The sequence below is a fragment of the Pan paniscus genome, chromosome 22 (genome assembly GCF_029289425.2).
Source record: "Pan paniscus chromosome 22, NHGRI_mPanPan1-v2.0_pri, whole genome shotgun sequence".
Lineage (NCBI taxonomy): Eukaryota > Metazoa > Chordata > Mammalia > Primates > Hominidae > Pan > Pan paniscus.
Window position 1 is genome coordinate 27,337,040 of NC_073271.2, and position 26,200 is coordinate 27,363,239.

General features: G+C 41.6%; 1 protein-coding gene across 2 annotated transcripts in view; it reads right to left on the reverse strand.

Annotated features, from left to right (window-relative positions):
* The window catches only part of TIAM1 (TIAM Rac1 associated GEF 1), a 441,710-nt gene that overhangs the window by 103,373 nt on the left and 312,137 nt on the right, over nt 1–26,200 (reverse strand). For both annotated transcript variants that reach the window (XM_063601293.1, XM_003813220.4), the window contains 3 exons: nt 24,553–24,725; nt 4,728–4,952; nt 2,402–2,587 (listed from right to left, as the gene is read on the reverse strand). In XM_063601293.1, coding sequence (XP_063457363.1) covers nt 2,402–2,587; nt 4,728–4,952; nt 24,553–24,725 — 584 coding nt within the window. The remainder of the gene's footprint in view (nt 1–2,401; nt 2,588–4,727; nt 4,953–24,552; nt 24,726–26,200) is intronic.

Here is a 26,200-nt window from a genome sequence, read left to right on the forward strand (position 1 = left end):
CTACCCAGCCCTGTTACCCTCACACCTCCTCCTTCCTCCTCCCCCACTAAAAAGAAGAAAAAAAATTTCTGGACAAAGACTAAATTGAAGAATGTTTCAACCCCAAGGAGAAAAAAAAATCCCAGGGGTCAAATGACAAGGAGAGGAGGGAAAGAAAATAAGAGTGCCTAATAAATCAGACTGCAAAATTCCCTGCCCGGGATCTTCCACAGGAGCTAAAGCAACAAATAGGAACAGACACCCAACAGGCTCGCCTGACTTGTTCCGGCTGAAATGAAACCCCTCATAGAAAAGAGAAGTTGCAGGAACATATTGAAACACCCAGACTTGTATCACTGACAAAGCGAGCAAAAACCCAAGAAAGGAACAGAGAGTTGAACATATGGACTTCAATGTTCTTTAAAACCACTGACCAAAACACCTCAGAGTAACTAACTCTCCCATCCCCATCTTCAGCTGGCCAAATTTTAATAGCCTGCCCCCCTGAAAGAAAAGTACACACACATCACAGACATTGAGATGAAGGAAATTAGAGGGTCCGAAGATGAATTATGGAAGAGTAAAACGGTAACCTTCTCAGGGAGGCTGCGCCCAGTGGCTTTGAAGAAAATAATGAAAGCATACAAGTTTTAGGGAGAAAGCAAAATTATTTTCTCCAAAGTCTAGCAAGGTACAGTAAGAGGAGGAAGCCACTTCGATGCTCAGGGTTTGGTATTAATACAGATGGTACCTCGATGACATCATGAGTTCCCTTCATAAAAATGTGTCCTCAATGGATGATATTCTGACAAGGAGATAAAGAAGAATTTCTATCCTAGTTTTTTTGTTTATTTTTGTTTTGCAGAATAGGCGAACTGAGATTTGGCTAAGTTAAAAATTGGTGTCCAGGTCTCCGAGAAATAGATCTGGAGTCAAAAACTGAAAACCTTTTGTAAGTTTATTCAACACAGCACTTTGTCCCACCACTACTGAAAAAACAGGATTTAATAGCTGTATGGAGAGGTGGTAGCCAGGGAGACCAAGAGCTGAGCTGTAATTAGCAGAACAAATCAGGATGCCAGTTTTAATAACTCCAGAAATTGGTTTAAGACTTCTTTAAAAATGTAAATCTACCCCTAATTATCTGAATGATGATGCTAATCTATTTATAAAGAATACAAACGCCTCTGACTGAATTATAGCTCTGAATGCAATTGAAGGGTACAGCTGACAAAGCAAGAGAAGAACAGCACAGCTAAGGTTTTACAAAGCAGTTTCTGGAACCTGAGACTTAACATTTAATTCTCTAGCAAATGTGCTAAGGTGCAGTACATTCTAAGTGGGTGTCGACTTGGATAGACTAAAACCATGTTACTCATACAGCAATTTTTGAGAAGGAGCCAAAAGTACACAAAGCTGCTCGCAATTTAGCAAGTACATGAAATTACAGATTATAAACACACAACACAACTATACAATCTGCCGCCCTATAGGTCAGATGGAAATTCCCTTCCTCAAGCAATGCATATATGTTCAGCTGGCGAATCACAGAGTTCTTCGCCTTGCTCTAATGCATCGGGTATTCGTGGTCATCAAAACAATGGTAAAAATAAAGTGAAATGGAGAGCTCCAAAGAGATCTGTGTTCCATATATGGTGTATGTGTGTATGTATGTGTGTGTATATATACATACATACACACATACAAATATATATATATATATATATATATATTTTTTTTTTTTTTTTTTTTTTTTGAGACAGAGTCTCACTTTGTCACCCAGGCTGGAGTGCAGTGGTGCGACCTTGGTTCACTGTGACAACCTCCTCCTAGGTTCAAGCGATTCTCAGGCTTCAGCCTCCTGAGTAGCTGGGATTACAGGTGTACGTCACCACACCCAGGTAATTTCTGTACACTTAATAGAGACAGGGTTTCACCATGTTGGCCAGGTTGGTCTCGAACTCCTGACCTCAGGTGATCCACCTGCGTCGGCCTCCCAAAGTGCTGGGATTACAGGCATGAGTCACTGCGCCCAGCCTGAGAATGCATTGATGTATGAGAGTGAGCACTCCACTCACCATTCCCACAAAGTTTATATAAAAAATACGTATTTGGGTTCCAAACATGACACTGCCTAAAGATGACAAGAGCTATCAACAAATACTACACGTGAACAATGCTGAAGATGGTACCCTTCATATTTTCTTTGCACAATAGCTTAGGCCCCCCCATCAAGAGATGCTTAAGTAATATATTTCACACAGGTTTAAATGGAAATTTGCATCCACTGCAAAGGGAGGGCATTTCAGAAATCCATACACAGCAGGAAGCTCGAAAAACACTTAGGAGACTCTTGTCAAGTCCTGCTCAGGATTAAGCGTCAAGCTTAATGTTTTTCAAAAATTCATTAGCTTCTACTCACCAGGGCATGAAACGATGATACCGAAAAGATTCCAAGGCGGCCCATGGCCACTTTCGTTGGTCGACTTGCAAAAGCGAGAAGCCTTTTGGGGTTTGGCAGCTCCCCACCCTGAAGGCTGGCTAAATAACAGCGGAAACGAAACAGGTCCATTTGGAACTGCTCGAGATTTTGCTCCCAGACAAAGATCTATGGTAGTGAAAACACGGGAAAAGAAAAAGTGAGAAAATGGGAAACAAATGCTAATATCTTTATCCTATACAGATCTATATGTCGTAAAGGCATTCATTATAATCCTAAGGAATAAACAACAGGTACCTAAGTTTCTTAGTTAGTTATGTTTCTTCTGCAAAGATCTATAGCCATAAATTCAGCATCATAAATAGAAAGTGACAAGTTCCTCTGTTCCCTCCTATCTTGGAGTTCGTACTGGGGGCATGATAGGTCTATCAACTCCAAGATCTGGACCACAAACTCTAGACTCTAGAAGTAAAAATGTAGAGATTGCCATCACCAAAGAACTATATGACTTAACAAGAGGTAGGTTTTCATACAAAGAAAAGTGAGACGAATGAAAGGCTAGAAGCAATCGACCAAGTGCTTTTGGGAAGAGGGGGGTAGCCCGGAACACAGGGTGGAAGTGGAACACAAGATGGTGGAGACCCAGACTCTGGAATACAAAGTTCCAACTGTAGCATGTCTCTGAGACATTCTCTTATTTTTCAAAGTGGCAAAATAATACCTACCTCCTTAGGCTGTTGGGATGTTTGAAAAAGATAATACAAGCATAAGTACAAGGTCTGGCATAGAGTGAAGGTGCAGTGATGCTGACAATGGTACAGATAATGAGGAATGGTTGAAATCTCCCTTTTTGCTTCAACAAAATATATATCATTGTACACACATGTTCATAGCAGCACTGTTTGCAAAAGGTGGAAACAGCTTGAATGTCCATCAAGAAATGGCCAATAAACAAACCATGGTGTATACGTACAACCAGAACCCAGGAGTAAAGTGCTGATGTATGCTACCATGTGTATCCACCTCCAAAACATGAAGCTCAGGGAAGGAGCCGGACACAAAAGGCCACGTACTGTGCAATTCCATTCATATGAAATATCTAGAATAGGCAAATCCATGAAGACAGAGTGCTGGGGGCAGAGAGGAGCAACTGCTTCACAGGTACAGGGTTACATTTTGGGCCAGATTAACAATTTCAGGGCTAGATGGGGGAGTGTTTGCACCACATGGTAAACGTACTCGATGTTACTGAATTGTTTGTGTTAAAATGGTTGATTTTACATTATGTGAATTTTGCCTCAATTTAAAAAAATACAATGTCAGGTAACAAAGGGAAACCCCAGAGGGAGAGAAATGTGGAAGGCCCATGTCAATTGTTCAATGATTTAAATATCATTTATTCATGTAATTATTTCCTGAGCATTAGGACAAAGTGTCAAAGCACTACCAGATGGCTATTACTGACAGCTGAATAGCAGGCAAAAATGTGCTTTGTTCATTTCACTAAATCTTTTTTCTTTAGCATGAAATATACTTATGCACATATAAAGCAATTATATATCTAGATCTAGATAGATAGATAGATATATCTCTCTCTATATATATCTATATATAGAGAGAGAGAGCTTGCTCTGTCACCCAGGCTGGAGTGCAATGGCACAATCTTGGCCCACCGCACCCTCCGCCTCCCAGGCTCAGGCGATCCTCTCCTCTCGGCCTCCTGTGAGACTACAGTTGCGGCTAATTTTTGTATTTTTTGTGTAGAGATAGGGTTTTGCCATGTTGCCCAGGCTGGTCTTGAAATCCTGGGCTCAAGCGAGTATGCCCACCTCAGCCTCCCAAAGTGCTGGGATTACAGGCATGAGCCGCCACACCCGGCCAGATATATTTTTTGAATGTACGTTACCTTTTCCAAATTAAGAATTCAAAATTTACTGAGGAGTCAGAAATGAGTCCCCACCATAAGAGAACTCCAAGTCAGTCTGATAACATGGGAAATGAAATTGCAAACTTTCTAATTACACAGATCCCCTAGAACAGCACATCATTGATGGGGGCCAGGGCTCCTCTATTGGGTTTCTGTCTTTCATTCAATGTAATATTGTTCCGTTTAGCTGTTAACAATCAGCTATGAACAAAGGGTGAAGAACACTGACAGTCACAATAAAGAACTTAGCATCCTGGATGACAGGCTGTCGAGGAGATATCCGATGATGTTTCACGATTCCAAAACAGCAAAAAAAAAAAAAAAAAACCCTTTTAAAGACCTAACAATTTTGTCCGGACCTAAACACGGAAGAACGATTACCTGATCTAATATTGTTTTCTTTTTCTTTGAGTCAGTGACTGAAGACAGCTGCATTTCACCCATTTTCTTCATCTTTTCATCCATGTCAATCTTCTGTTCCAGTTTTTTGATCTCTGATTTTAGGAGTCGGAGCGTGTCTTCCTTGTGGTGGTGCCTCGCGACCGCAGTGGCGCAGGCAGAGTGGATGGCGGTGATCCAGTTTTCAAGCTCCGTCTGGCTAGTGGTCTGTACCAGGAAGAAGGGGCAGGAAGAAAAAGGCACCTCTTAGGAACTTAAGAGAAATGAACCGGAGCATTTCCAGAGAAGCAATGCCTGGGAGTCGAGGTGACAGGTCTAGACACCCATGGATAAGACTAACCTGACATCCTCTTTCTTCAGGAAATCAGTAACAAAAAGTGAGTCTCAGGTCAGATGCCCACTCTCCCCTCCTCCCTTTCAAGGGCTGTCCTGAATGAAGCCACCATGTCTGCTCACTCAATGTACTTACTGAACTCACTTGTGAAAGTGATACTCCTAACACACAACCTGGTGTCTACTCACGAGGGTTGCTGTGAAGCAAAGGTCAGTTTCCAGATAGGATCGGTCAGTTACAGGACATGAGTGGGACTGAGGGACATTACTGACATAGGAAGCTACAACAGCCCTGCCCCTCGTGAACCACTGCAACCCAGATCCGAAGGTCCTATCCTGGTGCTAAGCAGCAAGACAGAACGAGGGTTGGGGAAGTGGTCAGGTAGCCAGAAGAAATACCGTCTTTGGGGACTCTATGGGACCCTCTAAGAATTGCAGCCGCCCAACAACACTCCATGTGCTAAAAGTGGCCTGTTTGAGAAGGGCATTAAGAAAATGGTGAGCGACACCCACCAATGGTGACCTGCATGGGACTGGTGTGACTCGGTGTTCTGAAAGGCAAAAGTCAGAATAGTTTTAAAGAGACAGCACATGTGATAACTCGCTATTAATGATTCTTTAGGAATTCAATCAATGAGTTTTTACAAGTGAGGAGATACTGGACTTTTCCAGATACTCTCTTAAGCCCAGAGAGGTGAAACAAATGCTCAGAAGTTAGCCCATCTCAAGAAATAATCTATTCAGCCACTACAATACTAAAGGAGCTACTAACATCATTTTTCATGCACAAAAACACTTCATTGTTTTTTCTCCTTTGAAGCGCCTTCTTAGTTTTCTAACTAATTTGAGTGATGGCTTGTATACAAAATTCTGCGTTTTTTTTTTTTTTTTTTTTTTTTTGAGACAGGGTCTTGCTCTGTTGCCCAGGCTGGAGTGCAGTGGCGCGATCTTGGCTCACTGCAGCCTCTGCCTCCCAGGTCCAAGCAATTCTCATACCTCAGCCTCCCGAGCAGCTGGGACTACAGGTGTGTGCCACCATGCCCGGCTAAGTTTTATATTTTTAGTAGAGACAGGGTTTCACCATGTTGCCTAGGCTGGTCTCGAACTCCTGATCTCAAGTGATCCACCCGCCTCGGCCTCCCAAAGTGCTGGGATTACAGATGTGAGCCACCTTGCCCAGCCACTTGTAAACAACATTCTATTAACAGGAACCCACCAGCACATGACACTGTGCTGGCTGGCAGCTGGAATTTAAGTCAAGATAGTACTTTATCTTTATTATTTCTGAATCTGATCAGTTTTGTATTCCACAGAAGAAACAGCATCAAATATTAAAAATGGTGTCAGCCAACAAAGTCACCTCCCACTGGGCAAACCTAACTGGTCCAGCAGTTGTTATGTGGATAACAAATATTTTGCCTGTGGATAAAGATTTCAATATGCTAGACAATCTGAAGAAGAAACAGCAGAAGTACCACCTGATAAAGCAAATGGAATCACTTTGTAAAGACTGAGTGGGAGGAGGAGAGGCGATAAAGACACCGGAAGCCACAGGTGAGGACTTGTAGATTGAGAAACTTAGGAGGAAAAATGCATGTCTATTTATGAGATTAAATTTGCTTCACTTTATTTTATAGTTGTCTCCTCTTTGCAGGTTATTATCTTATAGTTTGTCCTTACGTATCATCCTGAAGTTCCACCAGAAAAAGAGAGGCTCTCCTGCATCAAATGAGAGCACCAAGCTTGCTCCTGCTGGTGTACTGTACAAAGCTTGATCATTGGATCTCCCAGTGCCTCACAATAAATGGGTATCTCGTTAGGTGGGGTTATACCCCCAGCCCTTTTTTTTTTTTGAGACGGAGTCTGTCTGTCACCAGGCTGGAGTGCAGTGGCACGATCTCAGTTCGCTGCAACCTCCGCCTCCCGAGTTCAAGTGATTCTCCTGCCTCAGCCTCCCAAGTAGCTGGGACTACAGGCGTGTGCCACCACGCCCAGCTAATTTTTGTATTTTTTTTTTTTTAGTAGAGATGGGGTTTCACCACGTTGGCCAGGATGGTCTCAATCTCTTGACCTCATGATCCACCTGCCTCAGCCTCCCAAAGTGCTGGGATTACAGGTGTGAGCCACCATGCCCGGCCTCCTTTTTTAAAAAAAAAAAAAAAAAAAAAAAAAAAAAAAAAAAAAGGAGAAATAATCTGATAAGAATTTTTCCTTAAAAAAAAAAAAAAAAAAAAAAAAAGGAAGGAAAAAAAAAACTTCCAAGATGAAAATACCCAGTGTTGGCAAAGATATGGAGCAACCAGAACTCCTATGCACTGCTGGCCACTGGCTGGAAAGTAAACTTGTACAACTGCTTTAGAAAGCTGTTGGATATTACCTACTAAAGTTGAATATATGCATACCCTGTGACCCAGAAAATGCACTCTGGGTACACACTCAAGAGAAATGCATTCATATGCACACGAAAATATACACACAAGAACATGCCCAGCAGCAAATCATGGATGAAACTGGACACCATCCAGATGCCACCAATAGGGGAATGGATATGTGGGATAATCACACAATGAAATACTATACAGCAAGAATGAAGGACCTATAACGATAGATTAACACATATAAACTGGGCACACATCTTGTTGGGGAAGGAATCAGATGCACTGCAGTATATACTGTAGGATTCTATTTATATAAAGTACTGTATTAGTCCATTCTCATGCTGCTAACGAAGACATATCCAAGACTGGGTAATTTATAAAGGAAAGAAGTTTAATTGACTCACAGTTCAGCATGGCTGAGGAGGCCTCAGGAAACTTACAATCATGGCAGAAAGGGAAGCAAACACATCCTTCTTCTCACGGTGGCAGTGAGGAGAAGCGCAGAACAAAGCAGGGGGGAAAGCCCCTTATAAAACCATCAGATCTAGTGAGAACTCACTCACTTTCACAAGAACAGTATGGAGGTAACCGCCCCCATGATTCAATTACCTTCCAATGGGTCCCTCCCACGACAAGTGGGGATTATGGGAACTACAATTCAAGATGAGATTTGGGTGGGGGCACAGCCAAACCATATCAAGTACCAACACAGATAAACTAATATACAGTATTAGAAGTCGAGAGGGCAGGTTTTTTTGGTGGGATGAGATGCAATGGGTAGAATCTGGTAAGAAGCACAGTAAGGTTTCTGGGGTGCTGGCCACCTTCTGTTTCTTCATCTGGGTGCTGGTTACATGGTGCTGGGTGCTGGTGTATGACAGGGGTGTGTTCAGTTTGTTAAACACCATCAAAATGTGCCTTTTCTGTGTATACGTTAAACTATCATAGAGTTTCAAAGAACATTCTTCCAAGGTATATTATCTTAATATTTGAGTATAATTTTTCTATAACTATGCTAAAAATATGATACCTCATATTCCAGTTTTCATTAAAAACTGTCCTTACAAAACTACAAAGGAAGTTCCAAAAAGCTTCACCCTTCTCCACCATTTATTTCTTTGTCCTCCCAAGTGCCTGGTAGTACCTGATAAAAAGCTGGTTCCTTGACCCGAAACATGCTTTCCATTTTGTTTGTATCGCTCAGTGGAAATGAGGAGCTTTTAGATTTTAGGGGAGTTCGTGTCTTCACCCCCGCTTTTTTTTTTTTGAGATGGAATCTTTCTGTTGCCCAGGCTGGAGTGCAGTAGCAGTGCAATCTCGGCTCACTGCAACCTCCGCCTCCCAAGTTCAAGAGATTCTCCTGCCTCAGCCTCCCGAGCAGTTGGAATTACAGGCGCCTGCCACCATGCCCAGCTAATTTTTGTACTTTTAGTAGAGATGGGGTTTCTCCATGTTGGCCAGGCTGGTCTCGAACTCCTGACCTCAGGCGATCCACCCGCCTCGGCCTCCCAAACTGCTGGGATTACAAGCGTGAGCTACCGCGCCCGGCCATCTTCACCCATTTTTAAAGGATAATGTGTGGGCATCCAGATGCAATCCCTGCAGAGGCGCACGCAGCGCTAAGGAGAGGCTATGGTTCCTGCACAAACACCTGGCAGGTGGAAGCTCAGGTGCGGTCCACATCCATCTCTTCAAGGCAAACCTCTCTCATCTCTGCCTCAGTTAGAACCTCCCAGCCCCTACCCTCACCCCCTAACTCACAGAGTAAGAAAAGGAAATACCTACAACCCTGACATAATACCTGAGTAATGGATAGAAAGATCTGAAATTTCTGACAGCAAGCTCGGCTGAATATATGTTATGAACTTAAGAATTTAAATAAAAATATTTATCCAGAAGGGATTCAGATGACCATTTTTCACAGATGGAGGAAAAAAGCCCAGAAAAATTAGGAAGAACACAGTCATTTATTATAAATCCAAATCTCCACCAACCCTGTTCTTAAAAAAAAAAAAAAAAGTTTTGGTTCTGTTTTTTCCTTGTTTAATATGACATACTGATCCTGACCCCCAGCTCTTGTTAATTGCTCTGAAAGTCAGGCTGCAGAGTCACAAGCATTACCCATTCGATAATTATTATTTTTTAGACAGAATCTCACTCTGTTGCCCAGGCTGGAGTGCCTGGGCACGATCTCAGCTCACTGCCACCTCCGCCTCCTGGGTTCAAGTGGTTCTCCTGCCTCAGCCTCCCTAGTCCCTAGCTGGGACTACAGGCTACTAGGGAGCCACACACCCAGCTAGTTTTTTGTATTTTTAGTAGAGACAGGGTTTCACCATGTTGGCCAGTCTGGTCTTGAACTCCTGACCTCAAGTGATCCGCCCGCCTCAGCCTCCCAAAGTGCTGGGATTACAGGCGTACACCACCAAGCCCAGGTAATTTTTGTATTTTTAGTAGAGAGGGGTTTCACTGTGTTGGCCAGGGTGGTCCTAAACTCCCGACCTCAGATGATCACCCTGCCTCGGCCTCCCAAAGTGCTGGGATTACAGGCATGACCATTCAATATTTTGAGCTCTTCTCATTCTAGGAATATGGGAGAATAGAACTTTCTGGCCCCCTCTGAAGCCAGGCATGGCCATGGCACTTGGCTTTGGCCAGTAAAATGTGAGTAGAAGTGACATCACTACTCAACAAAAGCCTGATTCGCCCCATTCTTGCCCTGTTGCCACAGTCACAGAAGCACTGTGTCAAGACAGAGCTTCTGTCTGCCTGGATCCATGAGAGTCTAGGATGAGTACGGCTCTGGAGCCAGCCTCGATCATGCCAGGAAGGAGAAAGCATGTTAAGCCGCTGAGATTTAAGTGCTCCTTACTTCAGCCTAATTCTATCTATCCTGACTGATCTACCAGCAAAGTAAGAATTCCATTGCAAAACAGGGGATGCCTCAAACATAACGGAGTCTGTGTAGTGCACTTGGAACCCCAAGAAAGACCATAATCTGATATGTTCTGTGGAACAGCAGCCTTTTGCTCTCCTTATTTAATGAAAGTGGGTCTTCTTTCCCCTGTGAGGACCCCAGCCCAATTCAGCCAATAGCAACACAATGCATTCTGATGTCAGAGAGTTCACGTTTGTCTTCCACGTAAGAAGGAAAAACGAAGGAAGCTGACCAAATTTAAACACCCTTTGAATGGTATATATTTAATTTTGGCAAAGCAGCTATCCTGGAACTTATAAAGAAAGACAGTGGTTGCTAGGGGCCGGAGTGAAGGGGATATGGAATGTTGTTATGTAATGGGGACCGCATTTAAGCTTTGCATGATGAAAAAGAGTTATGGGCCAGGCGGAATGGTTCATGCCTGTAGTCCCAGCACTTTGGGAGGCCAAGGTGGGCGAATCACTTCAGGCCAGGAGTTCGAGACCAGCCTGAGCATGGTGAAACCCCGTCTCTACTAACAATACAAAAATTAGCTGGGCATGGTGGCACATGCCTGTAGTCCTAGCTACTCGGGAGGCTGAGGCACAAAATCGCTTGAACCCGGGAGGCGGAGGTTGTAGTGAGCCGAGATTACGCCACAGTACTCTAGCCTGGGCAACAGAGAGAGACTCCATCTCACACACAAAAAAAAGTTCTGGCGATGAATAATGGTGATAGTTGCACAACAGGGTAAATGTACTTAATGTCACTCAACTGTCCACTTAAAAATGGCTAGATGGTAAATTTTATGTGTGGTGTACCTCAATTTAAAAGAAAAAATAATTATAAAATAAAAAGAGAAAAAGCATAACAATCCCCAAAACCTAGAGAAGCATATATAGAAATGTGTGATGACAGCTGTATGAAACATTTAGCCATCAGCCCTTTTAACTATTAAGTATGCCTCAGCCCCCCAAACTTTTTAAAAACCTGTCAATGGCTGAAGGCAGTTCCATTAGAGAGAACTTTTGCTCCCACTGTCTTGTCTAAATAAAGCAACAGTCCCTACCATTCTCTATCATGAAGCCAAATCAATGTCTCAGAAGGACAATTCAATAAATGAGCTTTTCTGCAGTTTGTCCCTTTGCAGTGGCACACAGGGAGCTATGTGTCCACAAGAGGAGACGAACTCTCCACTGACTGCTTTCAAAAGCTAGTTGGGTGGAGAAAAGTCTTGCAACATTTCATGACCATTTACTGGCTTAACACCTCAACTGCTCACAGTGGACTCCTGACCTGACACAATGTTGTTCCTCAAGGTCTCTCCAGGATTTAAATTCTGACATGCTAGAAAAAGCCATCCGAAGCCACTAACCTTGCCTCCCCTTCTTGAACCGGGCAAGGTTAGTTAGGGACATCAGATTCATGATGGGTGTCTTCGTCAGAATTCAGAGGCCAAGAAGGCAGGAAGGAGAGACCACCCAATGGTGCCCTCTCAACTTGCTAACCACAAATCACCTTCCATTAAACAAACAGCAGCAGACAGGTAAAGAGAGAGTGAATTCTGTGATTCTTCCTTTGCCTTCTGGAGATGCTATAAATACTGTATACAGTTCGGTGAAGGGAATAAGCAAAGTTCTTGCCAACAGACAAATATAATCAGCAAAAAAATGCATTTTGCATAACAGCCCCTTTGAGTGCAGAGATAAGATGAAGCTCAGGGCTTCATTATGTATTTAAATAGATCCAGCTTCAATTATCCAACGGCATGGAGGACACTTGGTGATTTCAGATAATCAATGGTTTACGTAAGTGGCAGGAAAAGGGAAAATCATTTTAAACACGAGAAATACTAGGGAATATATGCCAAATCTAGGAAACTAAAATTTGAGATAATTCAAGTTTATAGAAGCACAAGAATAATTGTAAAGTAGGTCAAACGCTTTCATTTTAAAAGAAAAAAAAAGAAAGTTACCATTTTTTAAGAGGCTAGATAGGAATAAAGCTCCAGTGTGAATTCTGAAAAGGCTTTTTTCTTGTTGATTCTATACTCATCATATTTTGTTTACATAAGACTTATTTAAGCTATTATTTTTAATATCTGTAAAGAGAACTTAAGGCCAGGCATGGTGGCTCACGCCTGTAATCCCAGCACTTTGGGAGGCTGAGGTGAGATCACTTGAGATCAGGAGTTCAAGATCATCCTGACCAACATGGTGAAAGTCCATCTCTACTAAAAATACAAAAATTAGCCAGGTGTGGTGGTGCATGCCTGTAAACTAAGCTACTTGGGAGGCTGAGGCAGGAGAATTGCTCGAACCTGGGAGGCAGAGGATGCAGTAAGCCAAGATGGCGCCACTGCACTCCAGCCTGGGCAACAAAAGCGAGACTCCGTCTCAAAAAAAGACAACTTTAAATTTGAGGTTTCCCTCCCCCACTGAAAATAGTGATATAATGGATCCCTCTCACCCTCACCCACGCCAGGTTCATTCTTTGGAGAAGAAGGGAAGCTCTGGACTCCAGGAAGACAGACACAAGGAAAACAGGGGCCGTGTGCTGCAAAGAGGCAAGCAGATGGCAGCCTGCCTGATGAAGGGCAGTGGCAGGATTCATCTCTGGCAAAGCTCAGTCGCCTCCAAGAAAAGACTCACAAATAATCGTCAACCGGAGTCTCTCCACAAGGCCGCTTACTGTCTGTCCATGCTATGAAAGGTCCCAGTACTTCTAATGTGCACAGATGATATAAGCAGCTTTTTCGTGTCTCACATGTAAATATGACCAGTCAAGGATCACCAGACATTTGCTGAAAGCCCCCAGCATGAAAGGCAGAGACTAAAGCACACAGGAGAAAATGTACTAGGAGAAAGGAGAAGCCATGCCTGAAACAGAGAAAGCTTCCCTAAAATCTACACAACCCTTGGAGATGCAAGGGAATCTAAAACTATAAACAAGTGAACAAAAAGTACAGGTTACAATAAAAAGGAACAATGAGATTGAAAAGAGAGCAGGAGAGGGGAAGGGAGGGAGGGAAGGAGGAAGGGAGAGAGGAGGTGGGGAAGGAAGGAAGGAAGGAAGGGAGGGAGGGATGAAGGGAAGGAGGGAGAGAAAGCTTCTTTTAGGAATTAAAAAAAAATAACCAAAATTAAAATGTCAATAGAAGGAAATCACTATGAAGGATCAGAACACCAGCAAGGTGCAGTGGCTTAAACCTGTAATCTCAGCACCTCGGGAGGCTGAGGCAGGTGGATCACTTGACCCCAGGAGTTCAAGACCAGCCTAGGCAACATGGCAAAACCCCGTCTCTACAAAAACCACAAAAATTAGCAAAGCATGGTGGTGTGCACCTGTCATCCCAGATATTCGAGAGGCTGAGGTGGGAGAACCACTTGAGCCTTGGGAGGCTGAGGCTGCAATCAGCCATGATTATACCACTGCACTCCAGCCTGGGCAACAGAGTGAGACCCTGTCTCCAAAAAAAAGAGAAGAAATTGTGCTTGCTTTGGCAGCATATATACTAAAAAAGGATCAGAACACCAGTGATAAGGAAATGATGCTAAAGAGAAAAAAAGAAAATAAAACACAAACATGCTAATCAGAAATGGGAACATTATCAGAAAATAATTAAGCCAAGGGGAAATGATCTCCAAGCCAAAATTCCAAATTACTCAAATATTATGCAAGTAAAAGGTAGAATGAAGACATTTTTAAATGTGCATCATTTTATAGGAAGTTACTCCAGGTTATTTTCATGAAAACGAAGCAGCTGGTAATTCTACGGAGGCTGTTGTACATGAGGCCCGGAGAGCAGCCATATGGGAGCAGGACAATGTGCCAGGGGAGGGCAGGCTTCAAAGGAAAACATCACTGATGAACAAGCTAACACGCTGGAAATTTAGAAAATATCACTGCCACATAACCAGGAAAATAAGTAATATGAGCCTTCCTCCCAAAAAAAGGGGGCAGTCATTAACTACAGAAAAAAAAAATTAAGAAATTGTTACAGAAAAGAAATAAGATCACAGTACACTACTTGACTCAGCAGCCAATACTATTTATATGGTCATAACAATGTAATAACACTGATTAGTGCTTTAATCCTAAATGTTCATATACCTATATGGGAAGATGAGGAAAGAAGAATTTATAGCTAACACAGCTAAATGTTCATCTATCATAATAGAAAGTCAGTAGTATCTAAAATCCATTAGAAACAGCAGTATAAACATGTTAATGAAGGCAAATACAAGAAAACAAAAACATCAGCTGAAGTAGTTTTGTATCGTTGCTTCTAGGGAATAAGCCTCATGAGGCGAAGAGGGCAAAAGGAGGAAAATAATTTCACTTTAAGCCTTTTAATGTTAGCTGAATTCTTTTAAACTATGCTGATATTGATTTAATACAAATTTAAACTAATGTAAGAAAAGGAAGAATACAGTTAGTAACATAATTTGCATGATACATAACAGTATAGAAATTGTATAGGAAGATCTAGCTCAACCACAATTATACCTCTGCAGTGTGGGGAAACCTCTGAGGCACCCACAAGAAGGCATAAAATCTAGCTGATTTCCAGCCTTGTATATTCATTTTGCACTTCAACATCCACATTCTCCATTAATAGTCTCCTAAGAGTTAGGCAAGTGGGGCCCCTGCCAGGGCTCTGCACCTCAGGAGGTCCCATAGTTTGGAGCGCTTTTCTTGAAATTTTCCAAGTCTCCCTCTGTCTCCTGGAAAGGGGAGGTTTCAGGAGGTTTCTCCCCTTCAGGGAGCTCTCTCACCCTGTACCAGCTATTCAGTGTCAAAAAGATGCCCGAAGCTCTTGAACTTGAATCTGTGGCTAGTGAGTCGCACCCACCAGACTGTGTGGTATTTCTTTCACCAGATTGCTTGAGATTGGGCCACCAGAATGGTGCTGACAGTTGATCCGGAGTGAGCCAAATTCTTTATATAGATAAAGCCTCCATAAAAAAATATTTGCCTGGGGCTCCACATATCCTAGAGTTGGCCCTTCACAACTAATCCATGCCAAAATCAAAGGTAAATATTTCTACAGTGGCTGGCTAGGGGCAGGGATATAATCTACGGTGTGGGGAAAACAGGACTTAGCTACATACTAAGTCAACATGGAAACCAACAAAGAGAATGAAGACCTCGCACTCAGCTTGTCATATCAGTGGATAATGTGAAGTTAAGAGGAATATAAACACCAGGGAAGATCAAATAAGGATCCCAGAGGATTTCAACAGTTTATTAGAAGGATAAAAGCCACAAGGATAACATATCAAAGAGGTACATTTAAGTTCTGAGTTGGGTTTTTGAAAAAAAAAAATCTATTAAAATAAGATGGGGAAGGCCTTGTTGGGTAAGAATTGATGTTGAGGGTTTAAGATACCACGAGCTCAGTCTGAGTCAACAGTTTGATGTGGCTTTTAATAAAAGGAATTGACTCTAGAGGAAACAAGGACAACGGGAACCTCACTGCAGCCTGCATGGGGCAGACCACACAGAGGCTCACACAGGATGCTGAGCACCTGGGCATGCTTAAAGTAAGAACAGGGAGAATGGCTTGGGAACCTTAGGCAGGGTAGCCCAAAGAGATGTGGCAGGAGGTAAATGAAAGCTGTTTTTAAGTATTTAAAAGGTGATGAGTAAGGATAAGCAGAAGACTTGCACAGGACTCTGTGGGTGAATATAGAAACAGAGAGAAATGGCAAGACTCACCAGAAAGAACATATTATCTCAACATGATGAAGAACTTTCTAGGACTTAGGGCTGACTAACAAAACCGATGGTTGAAAGCTGGGAGATCTCCAGGAATGGGAGAGGCTGCCCAGTGGGCAGGCTCACCTGTTGGCCGGGGTCTTGCAGGGACCATACCTCCTTTGAGAGGGGCACTGGGTCAAGATGCCAAATCCCCATTAAAGTCTCTTCTACCACAAGTCCACTTGACACCTCCTTATGAAAGATGATTTACAGGTTTTTCCCTAACCTGGCTGCCCTTGTCCAGGGCATGTGGCCATGACCTTCCTCAAGTCTGACACACACAGCTAGACATGGCTTCCAAGGTAGTTCTCTTGAGCCTGACGAAACTCAAGACCTTAGCCTTTTCACAGTGAAGCCACTTAATTTTTGTAAAGATGCTTATTTAAGAGGAGCCCACAGAACTAGTCTTTTTTTCTTTATTACTAAAATGGTAACTGTTAAGCATTTGCTATCTATCAGACACTTACCATCATTATCACACTTAATCTTCAACTCAACTTAATGGCATATGAGTCTCTTAATATGCATACAATACCCTTGCACAAGTGACTTTCTAAATGATGAGAAAACTTTGTATGGAAGGAAAAGGCAATCAATTCCTAGAGATAACATTTTCTATACCCCTTTAGATACATAACTGCATATGATTTTCTACTCTATTGTCTTTCTTATTTGCCTGGTAGCTGTGTTCCCAAGGCATTTAACAGACAAATTAATAACTAATATTAGGATATGTTACCATAAAAGTGGGTGAGCTTTTTGGAATTGTATGTGACATCCTAAGGTAATGAATGAATGAAGGCCCAATGGGAAATTGTACTTTGTAGGTGGTAGGTACTGTCTCTGGCTTCAAGTTGAAGGAAAGAACTTAAATTAAAATAGTGCAGACAGCATAGCACTTCTTCCATATACATGACTCCAACATTCCTGCTCATTCCCACTCTCCCCTGGCCTCACACATATAAATTCCTTTTCTACTTTTGTTGGTAACATGAATCTCCTTTCCATGGGTGAAATCTGTGGGTATTTGAGTAACAGTGTCAAATCAGCAGCACACAGGCTCTGGAAACTGTGTGCACTGAATTGAGCCCTGGGGCTGGAATAACCTACACATTACTTCCATAATCGTGGCTGATCACCTGTGCTTTAGCCTCACCCCTACACAAACAGGTTTCATTCTGATTTGGCTGCTCCAGAGTTACATGGATTTATAATAAGCAGAAGGCAGAGAATGCCTTCATGGTATCCAAACAGCAGTAATTTCCTCCAAAAGCTTCCTTTTGTGCTCTATCCCTCATAAACGGCATAAAGATTTCACCATAGCAAGAAGACACAAAGGTTTTCAAAACTAAGATCCTACGTTGTCACATACAAAAAAGTTTACCTCATGTGATCTATTGGGTATTTACAGTCTACTAGCAATTTTATGGCCATGAAGGTCCTTTCAAAAGGAATTCACATCAGAAATGTATAAGTGAAAAAGAAAACCTTCTGATTCCACTTGAGGGTTAAAAAAATTTTTTAAGGGAACCTTTCTGAAATCCATCTGAGAATCATCTAACCTGTGTAGTGAGGCAAGAATAACCAAAATCAGGTTTCACTTTAGAAATATTTCCAATGAGTAGCTTAATTGTAGGAATGAGAAAAAGCTAGTCACTTTTTACTGTAGCCACTGACTCTTGCCCATGTTCTTCTTAGGGTCAACAGTAATAGGACAAATAGTATACTCAGACAATAAAAGGCTTTGGAGAAACATAGGCTTGATTTGAGTTGAGTTTGGGTCCAATTACTAGCTTTTGTAAGCCTCGACTTCAACAAATGGGGTATACAACACACATCAATGGATTAAAATGTGGATACATAATCCAACTAACTACTGCTCTAAGAATTACATGTGACTCACATTAAGATGGTGGTATACAATAAGGGCTAAGTAAAACATAGCCACCGATCTCACAATAATGTTACTGTTGCTGTCAGGTAGTTAGACATTTCCTCATTTGCAAGATTTCCAATTAACAAATAAAAACTATGTCAGATGCAGAAAAACAATTTTTTTTTTTTTTTAAAGATAGGGTCTCACTCTGCCACCCAGGCTGGAATGCAATGGTGCAACCACGGCTCACTGCAGCCTTGACCTCCTTGGTGCAAGTGATCCTCCCACCTCAGCCTCTCAACTAGCTGGGACTACAGGTACATGCCATCGTGTCCAGCTAATTTTTTTAATTTTTATTTTTTGGTAGAGACAGGGTCTTTCCATGTTGTCCAGGCTGGTCACAACCTCCTGGGCTCAGTGATCTGCCTGCCTTGGCCCCCCAAAGTGCTGAGATTACAGGCATAAGCCACCATGCCCAGCCAAAACAATTATTTATAACATATATACAAGAAAATTTTCATGACATTATAGCATGTAGATTTAAAAAATAAGATACTCAAAGCATTACCCATTAAGGAAGGCTTAAGAAGTGAGAATGGGCTACAATTAAATTTCACTGCAACAAATGACACCATTAAGAGAGTAAAAAGCAAGCCACAGAGTAGAAAAAGATACTTGCAATGAATATAATCAACAGCGATGATATACAAAATACACAAAGAGCTGCCATAAATCATTAACAAAGAAACTCTGATGGAAAAAAAATGGACAAGAGAGTAAAATAAGCACTTCACAAAAGATGATATTGAAATGGTCATTAAGCGCATGAATATGTGCTCAATTTCATATTAATATCTTAAAAAGGATTTAAAAAAATCTCAATATCAAGTTTGCAAAGATGAGGAATAACTAGAATTCTCCTAGGCTGCTAATGAGAGTATAAATTACATTAATCATTTTGAAAACTGTTTGGCATATCCTGAATATGTGCCTAACCCATGACCCTGCAATGCCACTCCTAGGTATATATGTTTGTCCAACAGAAATGTGGACAAACATAACCTGAGAACAGGTACAAGAGTGCCCACAACAACATTGTTTGTGATCCTTAACACCTGGGAACAACTCAAATGTACCTATGGAATGGTTGCTATATGTCCCAGTTGGCCTGGGACTGTCCTCGCTTATACCTGGTATACTGGCATAACTGTTAATAGCTTCTACTCTCGAAAGTGTCCTGGTGAATGCCATCAACATCAATGGGGGTTGCGGTGGGGTAGGAGGGTTAAGAACTTCCAAAGAGCCATTCCTTCACAAAAGCAACAAGAATAGTGGTAAAAAATGGTCAAAATCAACTTTTTCACAATTCCAGAAATTAATCTAAGTTCTGGAACAATCTAAGCTGCATTTATTAAAGACAAATGGCTGAACTTCAGTAAAAACAGCAAGTTTTGTGATATTTTAAATTGCTCTATTTCCATCTTTTTCTCCTCATCTATACAATCACATGAAAACCAGCTGTGTAGCACCACAGGAGGGAACAACATTCCTCAAGTCTGACACATGGAACTAAACATGGCATTCCAAGGTAGATCTCTACATCTTCCCCAAAACACCTTTCTCAGAGAACCATCACTAAGCGACCTGTCTAGCAGGTCCCAGAAAAACCTCTTCACGAGCTTGTTGCTATTTGACTTAACTCAGACCTCATTCATGCAAACACTCTTCACTCCAGGGGGTGCTTGTGAAAAACAATTAATGACAATTGTTTAGTACTGCAGTCGCCTGAAGCAGTGATAACAGTCGAACAAATAAGAAGTTGACCAAGAAACTTGAGGAAAAGTTGGGGAATACGATTTCCACAAAAGGCTCTGAAAAGCTATGACACAGTCCTTGGAATCTGGAAGGTCACTGATATGGTTTGGCTGTGTCCCCACCTAATCTCATCTTCAATTGTAGTGCCCATAATTCCCACGTGTCGTGGAAGGGACCCAGTGGTAGGTAATCAAATCATGGGTGCAGGTCTTTCCATGCTGTTCTCGTGATAGTAAGTCTCATGAAATCTGATGGTTTTATAAAGGGGAGTTCCCCTGCACATGCTCTCTCTTGTCTGCTGCCATGTAAGAAGACTTTGCTCCTCCTTCGCCTTCTGCCATGACGGTGAGGCCTCCCCAGCCATGTGGAACTGTGAGTCCATTAAACCTCTTTTCCTTATAAATTACCCAGTCTCGGGTATGTCTTTATTAGTGGCTAAGAGAGTCACAACACAGTCTTAGTGAATTGACTAATACAGTCACAAATATGTATAAGGCTGTCCACAAGCCCAGATAGTCCCAAGAAGTTCCTAAGCTCACCCTATGACTGACCCTACAGCTCGGTGAAAGCAGAGATGAAGGCTAAGGCAGAGATGAAAGCTAGTTGCCTGAGTGTTGATCATGTGCTTGAACTTGCAAACTTCTGTTCTTAGGAAAGAATAGGAAACTTATTGCTTCTGTACATTTAAGGAAATCTCTCTCTAATAATTAGCTGGCTACTAAACTAGCTGAGCAGAGACTTCAGTGGGCACACATAACAAAGCCTAAATATTTTACAGATTTTAAGAAAGTCACTAAACAAAGAAGCACTATCACCACCGATAATCAACAACAATAGCAAATCCTGGAGGATGGGAGGTGGATCTGCTTTCAGAGTTGCCACATTTATATTATTTTAAATGTACAATTTAAACCAAAAAAGTATGAGACATGCAAATAAACAACAAACAACAATAAAGTATGGGCCAGGAATGGTGATTCATGCCTATCATCCCAGTGGGTTGGGAGATCAAAATGGGAAGACTGCTTGAAGCCAAAAGTTTGAGACCAGCCTGGGCAACATAGCAAGATTCTGTCTTTAAAAAATATTTTTAAAAAATCAGCCAGGTGTGGTGGTGTACACCTGTAGTCCCAGCTACTTGAGTGGCTAAGGTGGGAAGATTGCTTGAGTTCAGGAGTTCAAGGTTACAGTGAGCTATGATTGCACCACTGTACTCCAGCCTGGGTAATAGAGCAAGACCCTATCTCTAAAACAATTAAAGTATGGCCCATATATAGAAAAAGAAGTAGTCAATAGAAACTGTCTCAAAAAAGTCCCATGTTGAGTGTACTAGACAAAGATTTCAAGCAACTATTTTGAACGTATTCAAAGAACTAAAATAAACCATGTCTAAAGAAATAAAGTATGAGGCTAATATCACATTAAATAGAGAATATCAATAAGGAAATATAACTTTTGTTTGAAAGAACCAGGCCAGGCACAGTGGCTCATGCCTGTAATCCCAGCACTTTAGGAGGCTGAGGCAGGAAGATCACTTGAGGCCAGGGGTTTGAGACCACCCTGGGCAATAAAGCGAGACCTCCATCTCTACAAAAAAATAGAAAAAATTAGCTGGCTGTGGTGGTGTACACCTGTAGCCCCAGCTATTCAGGAGGCTGAGCTGGGAGGATTGCTCAGCCCAGGAGGCTGAGGCTGCAGTGAGCTGTGATCAGTGCACTACTGACCCTACAGCTCAGTGAAAGCAGAGATGAAGGCTAAGGCAGAGATGGAAGCTAGTTGCCTGAGTGTTGATGATAGGCTTGAACTTGCAAACTTCTGTTCTTAGGAAAGAATAGGAAACTTATTGCTTCTGTACATTTAAGGAAATCTCTTTCTAATAATTACCTGACTACTAAACTAGCTGAGCAGAGACTTGGCAATTTATGAGACATGCAAATAAACAATAAACAACAATAAAGTGGGTTGGGAGACCAAAACAGGAGGACTGCTTCTATTGACATTCTAGTCGTCAATAGAACCTGTCTCAGAAAAGTCAGATCCAAAATCAGTGCACCACTGCACTGCAGCCTGGGGGACAGAACAAGACTCTGTCTCAAAAAAAAGAAAAGAAAAGAAAAGAAAAGAAAAGAAAAGAAAAGAAAAGAAAAAATGGCCAAGTGCAGTGGCTCAGGCCTGTAATCCCAGCACTTTGGGAGGCCAAGGCAGGTGGATTACCTGAGGTCAGGAGTTTGAGACCAGCCTGACTAACATGGAGAAACCCCACCTCTACTAGAAAAAAAAATACAAAATTAGCTGGGCTTGGTGGCACATGCCTGTAATCCCAGCTGCTTGGGAGGCTGAGGCAGGAGAATTGCTTGAACGTGGGAGGCAGAGGTTGTGGTGAGCTGAGATTGTGCCATTGCACTCCAGCCTGGGCAACAAAAGCAAAACTCCATCTCAAAAAAAAAAAAAAATATATATATATATATATATGTATATTTCATATATATGTATATTTTATATATATATAAATATAAAAAAATAAAAATAACCAGAAGAGCTTAACAGCAGATTTGAGTTGGAAGAAAAAAGAATCAGTGAACTTATGACAGATCAAGTGAGATTAAGGAATAGAATGAAAAAAAAATGAACAGAGTCTCAGAGGCTTGTGGGACTTCATCAAGCATACTAATGTAAACACAACAGGAGTCACCAAAGAAGTGGAGCAAGATAAATGAGCAGGAAGACTATTTGAAGAAATAATAGCTAAAAACTTTCCAAATGTGATTTAAATACACAAACACATGCACACAAATCTACAGATCCAAAAGACACTACCCCATAAATATATACACATTGTATTTTGTGGCTACTAGTACCCACAACAATTTTTAAAATTTAAAAATATTAAAAGATACATATCTGAAAGACAATAAATTCCAGGTAAAGTAAACTCAAAGAGAATGATACCTAGACACATAATACTCAAACTGTTTAACGACAAAGTCACGATCTTCAAATCAGCAAGGGAGCCTCATAGGATAAACAGCTGATTTTTCATCAAACACCATGAAGGCCAGAAAGCAGTGGGATTTTCAAAGCACTGAAATAAGATGGTCAATTAAGAATTCTATATCCAGCAAAACTATCCTTCAAAAATGAAGGGGAAATTAAGTCATTCCCAGATAAATAAAAGTGTCCTGGCTTGGATGATAAAAGACATACTCAATTCAACTAGTAGGCTGCATTTGTGAGTGGGGTGGGGTTGGGGAAGGTGGCTTAGGTGCCTGAAACTTCTATTTCTTGTCCTGGTTGGTGGTTGCATAATTACTTTATGATAGCTCACTGAGCAGTACACTTATGTTGTGTGCACTCTTCTTTCTGTGTTTTACATCACAGATTTTTAAAAAAGAAAACACAGATGCTTTGTCTTTATATAATCAAAATTAGCACTTTATATTTCTTACTTTAATTGTCCAAATAGAAACAGCTTCTGAAGCCAAAGCCAGAAACTTGGTGAAATAAATGATTTCTTTCCTCTATACCTTTGTTCTAGCCCCCTCCTTGCATGTTATATTCTTACCATCCTTGTCACGCCATTTATACCTGCTCTTCCTTTAATAGTCATTGGTAGGCTTTACCACATTATAAAGATTTGCTATGTCTGTCCCCTCCATTATATGAGAACACTTTTAAGAAGACGAACTGTCAGCTGGGCGCAGTGGCTTACACCTGTAATCCCAGCACTTTGGTAGGCCGAGGTGGGTGGATCACCTGAGATCAGGAGTTCGAGACCAGCCTGACCAATATGGTGAAACCCCGTATCTACTGAAAATACAAAAATTAGCCAGGCATGGCAGCAGGTGCCTATAGTCCCAGCTACTCAAGAGGCTGAGACAGGAGAATTGCTTGAACCTGGGAGGCAGAGATTGCAGGGAGCTGAGATCGTGCCACTGCACTCCAGCATGGGTGACAAAGCAAGGCTTCATCTCAAAAAAAAAGAGGAACTGTCAAAATCTTCTTAGTATTCTCAATAGCACTATGCAGAGCACATAGGAAGCACAGAATAAAGGTTTGAGAAAATAATTCTTCAATGGAATCAATAAAGAAAGCCTTCCTACATAACAACACAACAAAGTTCTTGCAGAGTATATTACAACTATTCCAAACTCAAAAGATTCCCTATCAAAGAAAATGTTAATCCTGAAGCAGTTAGCAGAGAAGTATTTTTTTTTTAAATGTTGAAATTCAAGGATGCTGAGTAGAAAGTTCTGATCAGATGAGGAAGAGAAACTGTTTAGGTGATGCCAGTCATTTCTGAGATGTCATTATTTTACTTTATGATTAATATGAGAAAGGAACATATTATAAATAAAACTTTTTGACAGCTCAAATCATGTCTAAAAGAAGAAATTCACGATCCCTTTCTTAAATGCAACAGAAATGGTACTGAGACCACACAAAGATATCCTTCAACTCATGACAAACAGAGCAAGTTTCTCACATCCAACTCATAGCCCTCCTTAGCCTTCACTTGGAAAACTTCTGAATGTACCTATTCCTGGAATTTAGTATAGATGTTTATTTTGTCATTCACTGTTTTTGTTTTTATAATGAGCAACAGATTAATCTCACCACTAAAAAAAAAAAAAAAAAAAAGCAGTGGAGGGAGACTGGGTGCCTAGGCAAGAAAAGAAGGTAGCCAGTTCAGAGGTTTGAAATGCCCTGCAAAGGAAGTGCCCAACAAACCTGAAAAAGGAAGGCATCACCCAGGGAATTGCTGAGGCAGAAGACAAAGTCCTTCTTGGGGTGCTCAGGCACCGCCTGCACAATGCTGTTCTCCACCCAGACGGCGTGTTTGGGGATGCTGTTGTGGTCTATCCCAGACCTGCCGTCGCTCTCGTAGAAAAATAGCGTGCATCCTGAGGAAACAGAACAGGGGTGTGCATGAGTATTCAGTGCTTGGGAAACAAAAGAACCCATAGTTGAACCTAACATGTGCACCCTGTCAGAGGCTGAAAATTAAAGCACGTGGAACCCAGGAAGTAAAGAGAATGGAGCCAGGCTTGGACTCAAGTCTTGGATGGGCCTAAAGAAGGACAAAGATCTTAAATTGTAGCTTCTCAGCCTGCCCGGGTTTCCTTCCTGCATGCCCTCAAGTTCTCTCAAACCCTTCCTTTGGGTTTTAGAATGATTCATTACAGGTCTCCTCATGGACATAGGGTCTTATGACTCCTCTGTCCCGAGGCAGAGGTCCTCCAGGCCAGAACTTTGCCTGGCACTATGTGAGGATCAGAAGTCACTACCATCCGATTGAAGCCCATTCAAATATGTCTCGTATGATATGCAACCAGAAAAATCTAGAAAATGTATTTAGTTCCAGACCATGCCCTTGGATAAAACAATATATAATACCAGCGTTAAGTACTTTAAGGATAAGAAAAACAATGATACATTTTTGGTCTAACATCTTATCTATAAATTTTTTTTTTTTCTAGAAGCCAACCATGCCCTTGTTCCTACTGAAAGAGGAAATCTATGGCACACATACAAAGGCCTGGGAGAAGCCGGAGTCCTGGTCCATGCATAATTGCACTGTGAAACTAACAAGATAGTAGCAACAGAATATTTTATAGACTTGTGGCAAGATGGCTTCCATAGATTCCTTCCATTATCATCTAAACTTGAGGCTCACTTTAATAGCAATTATGAGCTGAACATTTACTCCAAACTAACTGAAATCAATTTCAGGGGAAGCCAGGGTATAACTTTATGACTCTTCCTCAACTTCAACATAAGCTGTCCGTCCATTTTCACCATTTTCCTTACCACAAACAAGTGCCACACTTCCTGTGAACTGCACAACCCTTGAAAGTTCAATCTATTCGGCTACAATGGGAATCTGTCAAGCAAATTTGCTTATATGCGATTAGTAGTGAAGAATGATGCAGATCAATGGAAAGGTCACACTGGTTCAAGGGCAACTTTTCCTAGCCTATAATATTTCACATTACCACAGAATAGCTGTTGAACTCTACATCCCTCCACACAGATGAATGTAGCATATTGATATGCCCTGCCCACTCATTTCACAGTTTTTTTCTCTTGGTACAGTTTGACCATGGGCTCTGCTTACAAGTCCTTATTGCACGGTGCTGCTGAGCATCATGATTTCATACTTGTGGTCCTTGTCTCCATAATTTAGGAGTCTCAATTATTCCTTCTACCCATTCAAGTTACAGTTGCTTCTTTTTTCAAAGGTAAAGCCCTATGCTAATGCTTTTTTGAAAGATAAAGTTTGCCAGGCACAGTGGCTTATGCCTGTAATCGCAGCACTTTGGGAGGTCAAGGTGGAAGGATTACTTGAGCCCAGGAGTTCAACACCAGTGTGGGCAAT